Source organism: Salminus brasiliensis, chromosome 20 (assembly GCF_030463535.1).
Source record: "Salminus brasiliensis chromosome 20, fSalBra1.hap2, whole genome shotgun sequence".
Classification (NCBI taxonomy): domain Eukaryota; kingdom Metazoa; phylum Chordata; class Actinopteri; order Characiformes; family Bryconidae; genus Salminus; species Salminus brasiliensis.
Window position 1 is genome coordinate 6,510,369 of NC_132897.1, and position 18,767 is coordinate 6,529,135.

At 42.5% G+C, this 18,767-nt stretch overlaps 1 protein-coding gene across 3 annotated transcripts in view; it reads left to right on the forward strand.

The window, feature by feature from the left end:
• The first annotated feature begins 3,325 nt into the window (after positions 1-3,325).
• Positions 3,326-18,767, forward strand: part of LOC140542341 (metal transporter CNNM4) — a 41,798-nt gene continuing 26,356 nt past the window's right edge. For all 3 annotated transcript variants that reach the window (XM_072665290.1, XM_072665292.1, XM_072665291.1), the window contains exon 1: positions 3,326-4,755. In XM_072665290.1, the coding sequence (XP_072521391.1) occupies positions 3,342-4,755 (1,414 nt within the window). In that variant the 5' untranslated portion in view covers positions 3,326-3,341. The remainder of the gene's footprint in view (positions 4,756-18,767) is intronic.

The following is an 18,767-nucleotide window of genomic DNA, read 5'->3' on the forward strand; positions in this document are numbered from 1 at the left end:
ATATACGATTATACGATTATAGATTTTTTTTTTTGTCCAATTAAAAACATGTATCTCCAAAATGGTCTTAGCTTTGAATGTATGTTAATGTAGAATACCAGCTTATTCCAAGTCATTTTGAGAATGTTTTGAGAATTCAGAACTATGTAAACAGTTTACAGAGCAGCAACAGGGCTCAAACAATGAAGAAAACTACAAACAGACAATAATGAAGATATAATGGATGTTTATGTACTTTTGCCAATACAACAGATGTTTGCGCAGGTACATAAAATACATATTCTAATTTGGTAGCAGTACTATGCAGATTTACAGATTATAAATAAGTCCCTGGTTTACATGATCTAAGTTTACATTGCAAAATTCATTATCAAATTAAATAACATTTTTTTATAAAACAAGTGATTCCAAATTTATGAGCAGTAATAAACATACATAATAGCGTAGGTAAAGAAACCCAACCACAGAAAAAACACAAAACAGAAAAACCTTGTATCTCAACTTTACAGGAGAGGTTTTATTCTGTAATTACTATTGGACTTGGAAAAACAGACATGCAGGGTTTTTGTGTGACTGTGACAGACTGCATAATGCACTTTGTAGGCAAACTATAAAGAACTGTCCATTGTAGCCCCTGCCATTATATTTTATACAAGTTGAACATGGTCTTCCTTTTTGGTGCAAGTATTATGACTGTTTTGAAACAACAGCCTTTGTAACAGTAGATGCTCTTAGGTTGGGTTGCTGATTAGGACTTCCCAAAGATCATTTCAGTGATCCCAGCACTTTAGGACAACCCCAGTGCAGGTTAACTCAGTAAGATAATATAAATGCCACTAATTTGGACTAATTTAATGATGTGATCTTAATAGCTTGAATACTGGAAGTGAATCACTGGCATTCCTTGCAGCTTTGCATAAAACACAGTGTTACTTAGTGGTTCATAGAGCTTCATTCATGTATTTATTTCATTCGTTTTAGTTGATTTCTTTTCAGCTTGCAAAATATTCCACAGGAAAGGAATGTCAAACCAACCTTCACACCCCAGATAACATGCCCATGTGGGGCCTGAATGGTTAACCTATCTGGAAACCAGAAAGTCTTGTCTATGGTCTCCATGTTGGCCCCACATATAGATGCCCACTAAGGTCAAAGCAGGGTTAGTGATGGGACCGGCCAGAAAGGGTTAAGCTTGGGCACCATCTGGTTTGTACACTGCGCATGGGGCCTAGATGGGACCCATGTGAGATTAGGATGGGCTGTAACAATTGGGCCCCTTTAGGGAACAGCTCATGTACAAACCCACTCAGAAGCCATGCCCACCTGGAACCCACCTAGTCCATGTAAGCTCCACATGAGCATGTTGGTTGGGTCGTCACCAGTCCGTTGGACAGGCCTGTGCACATGTATATTCTACTGAAGTAACCTTTGCATTATTTAAACCACCCCTACAGATGGAGGAATCACAGTCGGGATCAGGCTATCTGATGCTGTCAGAATCGCTAGGAGGAGAGGGCTGGCAAAATTCTGTTTTTATTTACTTACTAGCTACAGTACGCACAGTTCCTAATCAACTGTTTTAATAAGACTATCTCAAGGTTTAATTTATACCTATTTAAGTTTGGTTTGGTTTTTGTTTTGAAAAATCAACAAAATGTATTTTACTGTATTAAATACTGTATAAATGTTCTGATGGTTGATGCCAGTGTTTGTTTGTCGATGCCATGCTTTCTTTTACCCCAGGGGTCATGACATGCAGTTGGATTGATAATATAAACAGTTGGATTGATAATGTTTATATTTCTAATAACACTTATTATTACTAATGATGGATAAAGTGGATAAAATGCTTGAGTATTGCCCTTCAAACAGGGCCAGTAGGTCGGTGCCTATTGTCTGAGAACCTACAGTCTGTCCAGTGTGTATCTGTCCCTGTTGTGTACTTGTAATTCTTAAATTGCCTTAATTGTTTAAGATGAATTAATTCACTAATTAAACACTGATATTTAAATTAGAACGCTGATTCTGCATGTGTTTAAGTACCTTTGTTTTGTACCTTTGTTGCAGTATGCCTAATTTAATCACTTAGCTGATACTGCCACTTAGTGACTGTTCACCACAAGTGTCAACAGGCCTTCCAGCCAATAAGTGGAACCAATATTTGAGCCACCAGCATTCATGATCATACAGAGAGGTTGTGTGGTATTTGGATTTGAACTTTACTTGAGCATAATTGAAACACTGATCAGCCATAACATTAATACCACATATTTGTTTTTTAAAAAATCCACTCGTATCCCCTGCGCAACACACACAGAACACACCACCACCATGTCAGTGTCACTGCAGGGCTGCAAACGACCCACCACTCGACTAATACCTGCTCTGTGGTGGTGTAGAGAGATGTGGCCAGTGGCATGGTAAACATTTTACTGTAAAAAATTAAAAAATAATAAAAAATATTATTAACTATTAATAAACTATTATTTTTCAGGGGTGTCCAAACTTTTGTATTCCACTGTAAATTGATATTTTTAAAAATACAATAACAAAAACAGATTTCCCCATTAAGGCCCCTTCAAATGGATTGAGTGGGTGTCCCAGTTTACCAGTCCCATTTCCAATAAAATTAAAAACTAAAAATTACATTCAATTATTTATATTTTCCATTTTTTTACATGTCACACCCTTTAGTGTACATTTACAAACCTTAAATACTATTTACAAATTGATTCTTTAAATCTTAAACTCATTTAGACTAATTTTCCTCAGTCCTGCCATGCCTTACTATACACTTACTATTGATTTTTTATAATCCCAGTCAAAAACTGGATTTGGACTCCTCCCTTATAAATGGCATAACGATCACCAGTCCCACCAGTTTAACACTTTACTACCAAAGGTGTTTCAGTCACTGAAGTTCTGTATACCAACTAATTTAATTAGGCTCAAGCTTAAACGTCCCACTTCAGCAGTGTTCACCCTGCACCACACGAGGGCGCAGTCGTCCTTAAAAAGAGCACAGACTGAAGGCGCTCACGCCTTACACGCGTATATCGAAATATCATTGGCTGTATGCTAATGAGGGAGCGCGTATACCACTCTTATTGGCGGTATGCTAATAAGGGACCTATCGAACAGTCTGATTGGTGTTTTGGTAACAAGAATCGCAGCCCAGAGACTTCTTGGTGGCATGCAAATTGAGTAGGCAGGCACAGCAACCTCATTGGTGGTATGCTAATGAGGAGGCGTGTCCTGCGGAAAGGAGTAGGTGACGTCAGCCCTCGACTAGCGGGCAGAACGAGCGTGCGCGTGTGTCAGAGTGTGTGTGGATAACAAACATGGCGACAGGATGGTGTGGAAAGGGGAGCGCGCTGACTTTCGTGGTTTTCCTTTGCACCGGAGTTTGTGCGAGCGCGGCGGGGAGCGGCGCGGGGGACGCGGGCGAGAGCCGCATCCTCGGCATGCGGCTGGAGGGCAGCGACAAGCCGGCCACGATCACCGAGGACGGCGTGATCCAGGTGACCGAGGAGAGCAGCGTGTCCCTCCGCTTCTACGGGCTGCACCTCAGCAACAACACCCTGGCGCAGGTCATGTTCATGGACCTGGGTGGGGACACCGGTGGTGGTGGTGGTGGAGGTGGAAGCGGTGGAGGTGGAGATGAGAAGAACGGCACCTGCGTCGATTCCACCAAAGACATCATCATGAAGAGCATAAACGTGGGTAAGCAGGGCACCTCCGCGGTGCTGCGCCTTACAGTCAGACTGCTGCGTAAAAGTGAGACGCACAAGGACTATGGCTTGTGCACGAGGAACGAGAGGGACGGCACGTGGTACCTGTTAGGCGAGCAGGATGGCAGGCTTCGCGTGGTGGAGGATAAGAAGTACCTGCTCCCCATGTGGCTCCAGGTGATCCTGATCTGCTGCCTGTTGGTGCTGTCAGGTATGTTCAGTGGGCTAAACCTGGGCCTCATGGCTCTGGACCCCATGGAGTTGCGCATCGTGCAAAGCTGTGGCACAGACAAAGAGAAGAAGTATGCACGCAAAATTGAGCCCATCCGAAGGGAGGGGAACTACCTGCTTTGCTCACTGCTTCTAGGCAACGTTCTGGTCAACACCACCCTCACCATCCTTCTGGATGACCTCATAGGCTCAGGTGTGGGTGCTGTGGCGGCCTCCACCATCGGCATAGTCATCTTTGGTGAGATTGTGCCTCAGGCCCTCTGCTCTCGCCACGGCTTGGCAGTGGGCGCCAACACCATCCTGCTTACCAAGTTCTTCATGCTGCTGACCTTCCCCTTGTCCTACCCTGTCAGCAAGCTGCTGGACTGCATCTTGGGCCAGGAGATGGGCACGGTCTACAACCGTGAGAAGCTGGTGGAGATGCTGAAGGTGACTGAGCCTTACAACGACTTGGTGAAAGAGGAGATGAATATGATCCAGGGAGCCTTGGAGCTCAGGACTAAGACGGTGGAGGACGTCATGACTCCGCTAAACAACTGCTTCATGATACACAGTGATGCGGTGCTGGACTTCAACACCATGTCCGAGATCATGGAGAGCGGCTACACTCGCATCCCGGTGTTTGAGGATGAGCGGACCAACATCGTGGACATCCTCTTCGTCAAGGACCTGGCCTTCGTGGATCCGGACGACTGCACGACCCTCAAGACCATCACCAAATTCTACAACCACCCGGTCCACTTTGTTTTCCATGACACCAAGCTGGACTCCATGTTGGAGGAGTTTAAGAAAGGTCTGTTCACACTGCACAGTGTTTGGTCTGGGGTTATTAGTGCTGGTTGAAGATGCACAACTTCTACATTAAACAGGGAGGTCCTTCAGTGGGTGCTTGGTGCTTGGAGGGTGATTGCACTTCTATTGTTGCAGAAGGCAATGGGGTTCTCTGATTGGTCCTTAGACCCATCCAGATGGTCCACATGTTTGCTCAGTCTCTTGGGAACCGGGATGGAGCAAAAATCAGTCACTGGCCACTGGCATATGGAACAATCAATCAACAGGCTTTTGAAACCTTCTTAAGTAAAGTCTGCCTGTTCTCATTTGGCAGTGATGAGTTCATCAGGTCGTCAGGTCCTCACAATATTAAAGATTATTATAGATGCCTGGGTTCACAGAACCCACCGAAAATCTCCTAGACCATGTCAGGTCAGGTCAGGTGAGCAAGGAAAGGTGAGAGTATAATGGAAAACACCCTCAAAGCTGTAGGAAGAAACCTTGAGTAAAGAGATTTTACACTGGGCCCTACAACCAAAATACTCGTACGTTTTTAGGCCTGCTCCCCTATAAAGGGGGGAGGGGGGGTACATCCTCCTCTGATCAAAACCAATTATAAATGACCAATAAAGTCACCTTAACACCACATAAGACTGTTGTTAAGATCAGGTGCACTGATATAATTATTGATATGCATAGTAGTAATCATAATAATAAAAGTAATGATGGGTAATAGTAATAATAATCTAGATAATACATTTACAGTTGGCCATAATACATGACAGTAATAATAAATGTATTGCTTTGCTACAGGCTTAATTTTTGTAATGGCCATCTGTGCTATCAGTATTACAAAGGCCAGTATCATGATAAAAATGAACAAGCTGCGACGTATGCATATCTAATATGCACGGAAGAAGACAACCTAATTATTACATAGGGATTAAGTATGCACCGAGCTGGGAATTGTTAACCAATATTTTTCATGTATATCCACCGTTGTTGATGCTGATACATGAATATTTACCAAACCTATAAATTAAGACTACTTTTACAAGGATCTGAAGCACAGAAGAAATGTATAGTTATTCATAAAGGTTAAATACTGTAGTAATTTAATTAAAATGCAAATATTGCAGCACAGTAGCCTAACACCACTTAAACATTCTGATCCCCTGGAGGCCCATAAATATCGCCAAATCAAAACCGTCTGATGGATATAGATATCACACACCATCCGCTACTCTTTATTCGTGTAGGTCTTCTTAGCCTCCATACTGACTGGTGATACATAAACACACTCTCAAACTGTATACTGTGGTCATCATTACTTTAAGATAAAAAGGGTACAATAGAAGTGTGTTGTGGAACTCTGTAGGGCAGTAATGTCCAGTTTGGTCCTATTATGGAAGATAAGGCCTGAAGTTGAGACACAATGTATGGGAAGTAATGGAACTTATATACACAAAAAAAATATTGAAAAATAGTGCGGTTGTGTTCACTAACTAAAAAGGTACTAAAGAGGTAGTGACTGTGTACTCTCGAGGCTGCCACCGTAGTGAAAGTTTGCCCCCCCTAGTGTATTATATATAACCTGTACCTGCCCTTCTTATGCTCTGTCTCTCCAGAGGAAGGAGGAAGGTTTTTAATCATGCCAGATTTCCAGTGAGAATAATTCAGTTGCTTTTTAATGTACTTTATTTTTTCATGATTGTGTGTCTTATTTCTTAGAGAGATTTTTTTTTTTTTTGCAATTCTGGATCCATGTTCTCCTCTACATTTTATATTTAAGGCCTAAGGGGTTCAGAAAGAGCTGCTATTGCAGAGTACAGCTGCACAGTGATGGCTAAAAGTATATCCACTATAAAAATGACTAACATTTATTCAAATTATTCAGATAATTATGTAACACAGTAGCTCATTTACAGCACTCAATATCAACCTAATTATATATATGCTGTTGCAAATCCAGGTTATATGTTTGTCTTGGCAGATATTTAAATTATAAATATTATTAACTATATTACTTTAATACTAGTAATACTTTAACTTTAGCCAAGTTTGCTGCTTTGGCAGCTGCGCCTAATTAACTGCAGAACCCGACAATGCTCATGATGATTAGAGTATGATTAATTGTGTCGCTGTACTGCAGTGCTTTCCAAGAGTGCGTCATGTGCCTCTAACCTGCCCCTGTATGTTTTTTTTTTTTTTTTTAACAGCCAGCCATGGCTCACAGTAAAGAGGCTAAGTCCATTATATGTGCACAAAGGGAACCAGTTTACAGTCAACAGGCTTTGGCCTGGTCCTCTACACCTGCCAGCGGTATCCTCGCTGTTCTTACCCCTGCATACAGTATGGCAGTGGTAGCCAACTCGCTCTGTGCTGGCACGTGGCCTTCGTTTGGATGATGCATTGACAAAATGAGAAGCCTTAGTGTATCCCGGGGTTACTGGCTCCACATTTGTTGTGGTTGCATTCATCAGTCCAACCCTCCATTCTCATTCAAACTACCATCTTTTGCCTTTAAATAATGAATAATGAAAGAGGAATGCAAATGATTTTGTGTCTTTAAAGGAATCCGTTACACAAAAGCCTTGCATCTCCAAAATTGCAAGCTTACAAGCCTGCAGGAAAAAAAAAACAAAAAACAACTCTTGACTTTTAATGACAGAATCATGTTGGACCGTTTCTACTGGTCCATTCCTTATAAATGTTTGAGACCATGTAAAGAACGACTGCCAGATTCGCATATAGATAAGACCACTTTATAGTCCATTAAATTTGCATAATATGGAGACCTATTTTTGACAGTCGGATGCACAAATACATAGAAATACATAAGGCCTTAAGTCTCCTGCCCTATAGCAGCAGCTGGAATGATGGATGGAAGGGGTGGGGTAGGGTCATCGTAGACCTATTATTGTGAAAAAAAGGGCAAAGGGCAAAAATGGAGATGATGATATACTTAATTACAGTGGACAATGACTGAATTTGACTGTGCTAAGGAACAAACAGAAACCTCTCCTGACCCAAAAACACACTTATGATGAAGCCAATAGGATGCCCATTGGTATCCATTGTAAGTGTGTTTCAAAGGCCTTAAGTGTTCAGTTCTTCAGTTCTTTCCTATCCATGTTTTTCAACCATATGGTAGAGATGCAGCAGATGGAGATTAGACAATTCCTTTAACAGTTTTTAGTAATGAGGACAATAGAGCACAGTATAGCACAGTTTTGTCGGAAGGAAAGAGGCGTTAAGGAGGGCTCTTGTCGTTGGTTTTCTCCTAGGTGACCGTGCACTCACTCATGTCAGGTCCTTCTGACTCTGGTTAGACAGGGGATGTTGGTTTGCTGAAGCTTTTATGGCAAATTTTGTTCCAAAAGTCATTTCTGCATTATTCTTTAAATAATATTGCCCCAGCTTAAGACAATCTAGATGCTATTCTGAAATGCCACTTTCACAGTGTTATTGATCTGAGAAGAGAAGCAGTGGCTGTAACTTTTCTGTTGTAGTATCAAACATTTAAGCACATTAGCACAGTGAGCACTTTGTGTTTCTCTGGTGCGTCTGTAGGCTCGAGTTGCTGTATTGACGTTTTCTCGTCCTTCTCTTTCTCAGCGTATTATGTAATACTTCAGCTTCTCCTGCTTGTAGGTCATTTGTCAAGTAATGTGCAGTGACGAGCGAAATCGAGGTATTGTCCAACACCGTTTGCAAACTGCTGGAGCAGTGCTGTGACAGAGTTAGCTGGCCAAGCGGAAGACTACTCCTGCAGCACTCCTGTGCGCCCCCCCCCCCCGAGTTGTGTACTGAACACAAATACTCTAAAAAGGTGCTTTTATACAATTTTATTATTATTATTATTATGTTTTGCCAGATTAATACCCATAACATGGACATTCTACACCACTTTGTACCAACAGGAGTGATAAAATGACTTGCTGTGTTAAGGTACAGCCCTGTAAGCTAAGTTTTTGAAGTAGTGCCAAATTGAAACCAAAAAAGAAAAGTTTTGTTATGGACTAATTTGATTATTTTTTTTAGTTTTTGTTAGCAGTTCTTTTGACATGCTTATTTAAAATGCACCAACTTATATATGTGTATGTTACTGCTTAATCTTGCTAGCTAGCTAGCAGTTAGTCTCTTAACAAAGGCCGTCCCCAACATGGCGGCCGTCTTGCGCATTTCCCCTCCATGCCATTGGCTTGGATGAAATTCTACAACATAAGCTAGTAGTGTCCACAACAATCGACCAGTTCTGAGTATTAATATGGGATTTGAGCATACTTAGCCTTAGCCTTTTCTTGAAATAATACAAACATACTGTAAACTGTAACATCTTATTCGCCTAATGAAGCAACAAAAGCAGGTTTTGGATAATGTAGATTTTGGTTCATAATGGACAACTTTAGAGTGCTCCCAATCTTTGACACAGCATTTGGGCGTTGGGTTGTAGAGCAGTGGAAGTTGGAACTTCATTCTCTGGTGAAGGAAGCTCCAATGAGTTGTTTTGGGATGGGTCCAACACCAGTACGTGACCTCTCTAATGCTCTTACAGCTAAATGCAATCGAATCTTCATAGAAGTGTTCCAGCGTCTAGTGTAAATCTCAGAAGAGCAGAGGCTGCAACAAATGGGTGGACAAGCTCTCTATTAATAGCCTTGATTTGAGAGAGATGTTTGGAATGAAGGAATCTACAAACCTTTGGACGTGTAGTGTATGCCTGGCTTGGCCTGTACTTCTTAAGAATCTGTCTGGCTCATGAAAGCAGTACGCTTAATTGCCTTTCCTAGGGATCTAACTGATCTTCTCTTAAGACCTTCATAGGAATTTAACCTTCCACCTACCAACCTTGAACCACTTTAAAAACGTGTCTGATGTGCTGTTTGTGGGTCAGTTCCTTTCTTTAGTGTGCACTGACTGAGATCTATTTAGGAGAGAGAGAGACCTGATCCTGGATCAGGAACCCACTGGTCTGGATCTAGGCTGCTGTGTGAACGAGTCTGCCAAGGCAAAGCGGTCAAGTCCAGAGCCCAGAGGAGTCTCTTCTCAGTCCACTTTCTGTCCTTGATCTAAAATGGCCCCTTTGTCTGCTGTTTCCTCATTCAGACACCCTTTGACCCTTTCTCCTTCCACCCCTCCTACCTGCCTGTGGCAGTCTGACGTCCACACCCAGGAACGGGTTGACTGACTGTCACTCCAATAACGTGTGTGTTTGTTTTCATATAGTTTACGGGGGGAAAATGTCCTGACTTTGTAGGGAAGCTAGAGGAAAAACAGGGCTGAACTGGTTGTGTGTAGACATGAGTTGGTTTGAACGTGTATGAACATGTGCATCTGCAGTAGGGCCTTATCATGGTTCTTTAGCATTGTCTTCTGGTCCTTGTTGGAGTGGCTCAGATTCTTATGCTTGTTCATTTTTCCTGCTTCCAACACCCCAACTTCAGGAATTCACTTGCTGCCTAATATGTAGATCCCACCTCTTGACAAGTAATTAATGTTATCCACTTCTCCAAGCTCCTCCGTTTCTGTTTTACATTGTGTTGTGGGACAATACTGTCAGATATCTTCAGTGAACACTGACCAACTACATGTTTCAACAGGGCAGGAGTGGGCAGGTGTGGTCCAGGAAGGCCAAATTCCTTCAAAGATGTGTGTTTTTCCTTCTCAAGCACACCTGATTCAGCCCACCTGGTGTTGGCCAGGTTTAGTAGGTGTGTAGTGCAGCAAAATCAGCAAACTGCGCTGGACTCTTGCCCTTTCTTCCCCACCCCTGCAATAGGAGGGAGTATAATTAGTGCTGGTTAATTAGATTTAGTGTTGTGCATAAAATATTGAATATGAGAGTGCACACCAAGATGCACTATATGTCCAAATGTTTGTGGACACCCCTTCTAATGAATGCGTTTAGCTACTTTAGGTTGCTTCCATTGCTGACACTCTCTCACACACACACACACACACACAACTTGTCTAGTCCATGTAAGGAAGTACTGTCAATAGAATAGGACTCTGTTAAGCAGATACACATGAACCTATTGGCACCATACTTAATGCCACACTTGGGCTGGAGGAGTGTTAATCCTCCCCAGCATTGAGTTGTGGAGCAGTAGAACTGTGGTGGTCAATCCAGTGCATACAGTACATGCGTTGGGGATGAGGTGTGGTGGTGATCTATTAGAAAGTGATCCCTGGATAGTAGAGACAGTTACTCCAACAAAAGCAGGAGAAACCCTTGATTTTGGAAGAAACAATGAATGAGCAGGTGTCCCAGTAGGATAATGTCAACCTATGATTTAAAACTAGATAGAGACACATGAGTGAGTTCAGCAACTTTACTGTGCACCCATTATTGACATTGGTATTCAGTTGTGCATGCACATGTGTCTACGGTCAAAATGCCCAATGCCATTCGGTGGCTAGAGGGGCATAAATCCTGCTGGAGTGCTGAAGGCTCCAGCCAATACCTCTGGGATAGGTTTGAGCAGCAGTGTTGACCTATAACTAATCATCCATAATCAGTACCTGACCTCACTAATGCTCTCATGGTGGAATGCCATCAAATCCTCACAGCAGTGTTCCAAAATGGAAGAGGAGAGGGTGAACAAGCTCCCTTTTATCATCCTTGATTTCGAAAGCAGCTCTAAAGGAGCAGGTGTCTACAAACTTTTGCACATATAGGGTACTTGAAAGGCTATTTACCAACCTACCAAGCTTCTCCACACTCAAATCTCGGTCTTTTTATGGAGCCCTTTGAAGCACCTTTATTTTTAGGAGTGTGCGGTGTGTCTGTCAGTCTCTTACTGTTTGAGGGACCTTAAAATATGCATTATCATCATGAGAACCGTTTTTTCTTCTTTTTTTTTGGGCTGTTACGAGATCTTACGAGAGGTCTATTGTCTTTCTTTTGAGAAATGGCCCATTCTCATATTACATCATTGTCTGCTCCTTTCTGCATTCGCCCACCCTCCAGACAAGTAGACATAACGTAGACGTAATACAGCATTCATAATTACCCCAAAATTTGTGTTTCAGCAGACAGCAGGCACTGGGGCGCTCTGTGTACTTCCAGTAGACCCTGCGGCCCACTGCTCTGACCAAAGTGCTGTTTTGTTTGTTATTATGGTCCTGCTTAGTGGATTCCTTCTGCTCCCTGTTCGGGACCATCATGTCGTAAGCCTCTCAGTGTGTAATAGGATCTGTGTGTGTGTGTGTGTGTGTGTGTGTGTGTGTGTGTGTGTGTGTGTGTGTGTGTGTGTGTGTGTGTGTGTGTTAGTGGCTGTTTCACAGCAGTGTTTTCTCAAACATGCTCTTCTTCTTTTTTTCCTCTCTTCCTGTGCTGACACTGCATGTAGCGAGAGAGGAAAGGTCAGTGGAAGAACAGTTTGAAGCTGATTGAAGGAGAGGGAGGTAGGAATGATTGACAGCTGTCTAAGAAAGGAGCAAAGTTGTCATCCGCCTGTCTGCACTTATCACAATGCTTGACAGGCCCCCAGTCTCAGCCGACGTAAACTCGCCCTCACACGTGCATGCTCAACATGTTCATGTGTGTGTTTTATACAGGGTCACAGGGTTCAAGGACCTGAAAACCCTTATAGACTGATCAGCCATAAGAGTCTTAAAGAGTTTCACTATTTACAGCTGAAATGAAAAGCATTGATTGTCTTCTGTCAGGGTGGGTATATTAGATAGCAAGTGAACAGTCAGTTTTTGAAAAGCAGGAAAAATGGCCAAGCATAAGAATCTGAGCCACTTTGACAAGAACTAAACTATGATGGATACACAACTGGGTCAGAGTATCTCCAAAACGTCAAGCGGGGCTGTTCTCTGTATGCTGTAGGTGCTTGGTAGGTTAGTACCTTGCAAAAGTGTTCCAAAAAAGTCCATCTGGTGAACCGGCAATAGGGTCATGGGCACCTACGGCATATTGATGGGATCTATGAAGGTCCCTTGTCACAACTTGCAGTACTATAGTGATCTGCTGCTAACATCTTCGTGCCAGATACCACAGGACACCTTCAGAGGTCTTGTGGAGTCCAAGGCTCAAAAGGTCAGATCTGTTGTGACAGGGGGCCTTTTCAATATTGGGCAGGTGGTGCTAATGTATGAGAAATGCAGTGTGGTGGTCATACTCATTGGCATGAAGTTGAAGCTCTAGCTCTAGACACAGTGCAACCAGTCATGCACCGCGCGCATGCGGCAGCATCTCCATTAAAGTAAATAGGATGTGGCGAGGTGAGGTGGCAAGTGGGCACGTACCGTAAGGTTACCGGGTGGTACGGGCTATTCCCACATAGCACACCGCACACTCTCCATGCACTCTCAGTACAAATACACGCACCGTTACACTCCTAGTTGTTTGTGAGGGGAACAAGTTACAAAATCAGCAGCAGTTTATTGGTGCTGTAGGTTAGCTCTGTAGGTTGTTCTCTGATGTTCGTCAAAAAGAAGAACGCTTCTGTCTTGTAAATGTATGAAAACAAACTCTCACACACACACACACACACACACACACACGTGCCTCAGTTGTTAGCGTGCTGACTGCACACACACGTGATTTGTGGTGTGCCACTAGGCCTTGCACTGTCTGAGATTCTGCTCTCCTGCTTCTGCTTATTAGTGAGCAGGAAAAGGAAAAAGTCACCAAGACAAGAAGGACAGGGCGACTTTACTGGATTTAGTAAACACAGGTAAATTGACACATCCATAATGAACAGCAGTAACTAGTAGGTCACTGCATTGCTAAATTTAGTGCTTGGGGTGATTCTATCAAAGACTATTTAGATATTTGTGTGACATTCCTTGACCAGACATTCCTGGAATGGTGCAGTGAGGTTAATCGGCTGGCACTGGTTTTAGGAGTTAATGCTGAGAATGAGTAGGCCTCCCCCCCAATGATAAGATCAATGACAGATTAAGGCTCTTATTTCCTGACTAATGAAATAATTTTTCATCTGTCAGTATGTTTGTCCATGTTGTAAATGGGTAAGTCATTTTTCATGATGTTCACATGTTGGGGCCATTTCTTGCTCAAGAACATTGGGCTGTCCTTCGCTTATTTACTCTAGAAAGTCAGTAAAGTTGGCTGGTGCAATCTTGGATGAAGTTGCACAATGTAGTATTTACTGCCCTGTTCGTTCACCACCCACAAACGCTGCTTTCATGACAACTATTGCTAGGCCGACCAAAATGTGGAGATTGCAAACAATCTTATTCAACCTAATGAGAAATTGCAAGTCGCATTTTGTCAAAATACACTATGTGGATAAAAGTGTTGGGACACCTGCTCATTCATTGTGTCTTCTGAAATCAAGGGTATTAAATAGCGTTGCGTTAGTCACCCCCAACTCTAATTCGTTTGTAGGGTGTTTTGAAGGTTATTTGTAGTCTGCCTTAATTTGACATAGTCAACATAATCCAGCTCAGCAGCATGGCAGAAAACTCAAGGCTCTAAACAAAGACGTCTGCAGTTTCTCTTTCATTTGGCTGAGAACTCTCTATCGCTCTGCTACATCTCTATCGCACTGCTATCACTCTGTAATGCTTGTCCAGCCTTGTAGGAGAACGTGTTTGTGGGCGGGGCCTTCTGTTAAAAAGCCCTGTTGCAGATCAGTAACCAGTCCTGCTGTCCTCTTCTTTAATATTTATATTCATTATGTTAGAACCAGAGTAAACTTCGCTGTCCTGTTTGAAGAAATACCATCTTTTATTTACAGACTCCAGTGATTCATTAAGCGGTTGTAGCAGTCGTGTAACTCTGTTAGCAGGGTTGCAAAGTCGACCCTTTTCACCACTTTTTTTTTTTTTTCCCCTCAAATGATCGGTTTTCTCAAGCCTTACAGCAGCAGAACTTCAGCAGAACGTCCTGTTTATAGTCATAGGCGGATTCATAAATCCTGGCCCCCGGGGGCATAAACTCCTGCAGGGCCCTAAATCAACACTGTGGTGGTTTCATGCCAGCTCCGATGTAAGGCACCGCTGCCATCTACAGTCATTTTATTGATTTTGATGAGTAGTGTGTAGTTCTACAAAACCCCAGCCTGTCAGTTAGGACAGCAAAGACAGTGAGGACTGACAGTGGAATTACAATGAAATCAGAACCATCCATTGCCAGCTGTTTAGTGTTTTGAGGTTCAGATTTTAAAACTTTCTCTTTATGTTCTGTAAAGTGAAATACGCAGCTGGTCAGTGTTGGTCAAACATTGTCTCCTGCTAAATGTTCAAAAGCTTTTCAACTCCATATATACCTTTATTTGGCCTTGAGGATTCCCCATTTTTTACTGTCTTTTAAGTCTTTACTGAGTGAGGGGCTCTAGTGGCTGGCATTCTTGGGCCGTTGGTAATCTGCCTCTGCCTTTGTTTTAAGTCAAATGATATGATAATTCATTTCCCATTCATTAATCTGAGCAAGTTTTGATAATTCAACTTGCACATTATTTGCAATAACGTTTATATATGAATTGGCATTAGAAATATGAATTCCTTTAGCTTTACTCTTCTCTGAACTACTGTTGACTGGGAAATTACGGAGTTTCTGCGCAGCTTGCAGTGTGGCTGTGTGTGTGTGTGTGTGTGTGTGTGTGTGTGTGTGTGTGTGTGTGTGTGTGTGTGTGTGTGTGTGTGTAAAAAGCAGGTCATTGGTCATTGTAGTTGAGTGCTTCCATAGCCCAATGGAAGCACTGACCTCCATAATTGAAGATAAAAGTAATTGAGTAATTTGCCAACTATTTTAGCAATTAATCAAGTAATTAGACACCACAAATGGACTTGACTGCATAATAAAAGAGGCCATACATTATAGAAAAACCTCCATTGAAAAACTCTAAGAAGCAATATGAGTCCTTATAAATACTGAATGTGTGAGTCGGGCTCGGGCTAACAGACATAACAGACTTCTGGGAGATTTTAAATTGTGCATTGATGTAATGTAAATTACCAACTGATCATTTATTACAATTCAGTGATCAGTTTTAATCGGATCATTATGACAGCCCTATCAAAGCTTAACTGAACTTAGATTGTGTGTGTGAGTGGTGTTGTGGGTTGGTGAAGATGTCTAGGAAAAGCACTTTGGGTGCATACTAAAGGGTAGTGTGTGTGGTGCTGGAGGGCGTAGGGGAAGTGTGTGTGTGTGTGTGTGTGTGGAAGAGGAGGGAGAAGAAAGACCAACATTGTTTTAACCAGAGGGAGTGATGACTCAGCGAGAACTGGCTTGTGGAAACTGGCTTGTGTGTGTCTGTGTGTGAGTATGTGCGCGTGACCCAAGCATGCATGTCTTCGCATCGGTTTGCATCAGCAGTTACAAATGGCTGACTCATGCTATATGTCCAAATGTATGTGGACACCTCTTCTAATGAATGCATTTAGCTAGTTTAAGTTGCACCCATTGCTGACATACAAATACAGCTTGTGTAGTGCCTGTAAAGCAGTACTGCTAATAGAAAAGGATGTCCTCTTAGTGTGGAGCAGTGGAACTGCGTTCTCTGGATTGATGGTGCTCCATCCAATACTTTTGGGATGAGGTGGGGTAGTGATCATCTGACATCTTGACCTCAGGAACGCTCTTGTCGCTGAATGCAATCAAATTCTCACAGCAGTGTTCCAAAATCTAGTAGAAAGCCTTCCAGCCAGTCAATATAGATTTACTCCAACAAAAGCAGGATATCCTTGATTTCATAAGAATGAATGAGCAAGTGTCCCAAAACTTTTGTCCATTTAGGACTGTGTGGCAAAGTGTGGGTGTGTTGGTGTGTGTGCACTGATGAAGTAATGGGCCACGGAGAGAGAATCAGATCCACACTGACCCAGTGTTTAGTTGCTGTAAGCTTGCCAGCAATGCTGTCAGGACGTTGCCTCATCCCCTGTTGCGTAGCATGCAGTAGGCCAGGCACTGCGGCGGCTGTCTGAAGCCTCTTCACCACAGCCAGTCGTGACCCTCAAATGTGTGGCTGTAAGGCTGCATATTATATTACTTGCTAATCATTATTCAAAATGTCCTGATAAAGATATTTAAACCCCCAGTCTGATCAGAGTCTCTAAATGCTGATTATGAGATGCTACTGATCTGATCTTTGTGTGTTTGTATAAAAAATCCAACCCCACAGTTTAGATCAGATGAGCTGCTGATTAATATATTCAGTAAAATCCCTTTATTTTCAGTTTTAATTTCTATAATGATACATTCTGGACTGATTAATAGTCAAGACTTAATTAAAAATAATTATAGTGTGTTTAATATCTTCTAATCCAGTCTGACTCTCCTCCCTGACCAATCAGCTCCCAGCTCCTTTACAATGCTGCAGTCTAATCACTTCCTCTGTGTGTGTGTGTGTGTGTGTAGCGGTACTGATATCTGTTGTTATTTGTTGACTTCGGGTGTGAAACAACTGGCTTATAGTGTGGTGAATGGGCTATGATTTGGTTTACGTGTTGGCCTACTCCTCCCCTTTCTATATGCGCTCTTCAGTGCTGGTTTAAAAACAAAGAAAGCCGGGAGCTCTGAGTGGCCCAGTAGATTAAAGCACTGCCACTTTGAGCTGAGGAACGCTGGTTCGAATGCCGGGTCACGCTGCTTGCTGTCAGCAGCGTCAGAAAGAGCACAATTGGCCCTGCTCCCAGGGGTGAGTTGATGCCACGTTCTCCCCACGTCACTCCTAGTGTGTTGTTGGTCAGCACAGGTGGCTGTAAGCTGTTGTTCTTGGCTCCACATGTGTCTGGGGAGACTTGCTCGTCTGAAGCCTCCTAGTCTTTAAGGTTTTGATAGTGATAGTGGCCTAGTTCTTCGGGGAACCAAAAGTGGTTATTCCAGGGCATAACTCAAAGACCTTCTAAGAAAACAGCCTTGCATACAAAATATATTTTACATGAGAAGGTAAAAATCTTCATTTCAATGGATGTCAATGCAGAAATATCCTTTTTTAAATGATTGAACCATTTCTATGGGGCATCGTTCAACCAATCACAGTTCCAGATGTTTCTGTTGGTGTTCTGATGAATCAAGGTACACTATATGTCCAAATGTTGCCCCTGGGCACCCCTTCTAATGAATGCATTCAACTACTTTACATTGCACCCTTTGCTGATACAGATGTGCAAATGCCCACATTTACATTTTACATTAACAGCATTTAGCAGATGCTCTTATCCAGAGCGACTTACAAAAGTTCTTTGCTGTTTACTCAAGAATTACCTTAACTAGTTTGAATAGACTAAAAATTAACTAAACTTTTTTTACAAAAAAAAAAAGTTACCTCTAAGCTTAGACACTACTAAACAGTCTAACACACACCCACAGCTTGTCTAGGCCCTCTACAGAAGTACTGTCCATAGATTAGGACACACTGGAGCAGATAAACATGAACCCATTGCCACCATGCCTAATGCCAGATGTGGGCTAGAGGGGAGTAAAGCCCCCCAACATTGAGCTGCGTAGCAGTAGATATGTGTTCTCTGGAATGATTATGCTCTATCCGGTACTTTTGCAGAAGAGGTTAGGTGTTAATCATCCAACATCTTAACTAATGCATCCTGACTAACACTTTTGTCACTGAATGCAGTCAAATCCACATTCTGCAATACTCCAAAATCTACTAGAAAGCCTTTCCTAGACAGAAGACAGTTACTCCAACACAAGCAGAATACACTTTTTTTTTAACCCCTTGACTTAAAAAGAAACGCTAAAAGAACAGGTGTCCCCATACTTTTGACAGTATAACTGTGCAATGAAAAGTAAATGATTACGGTGAAGGTGGCTTTGTGTAATCTGGGTGTTAAATGACTAGTGCATTTGAATGTGATGCAAGGCAGAACCCAGTCACAGTATGTAGCAGTAGCGCTATGTCCATGTTTTGCAGCCCTGCGTGAGCTTATTCGCCATCTGTTGATACATATTTTGGGATGTTCACAACCATGTACTCTACACCCTCAAAAATAAGGGTGCTACAGAAGGTTCTTTGAGTGATGCCCTAGGAGAACCGGTTTTGACGAACCTGTGTAACCTGTGTAACCTCAGTAGCAAAGGTTTGGTAGTAGAAT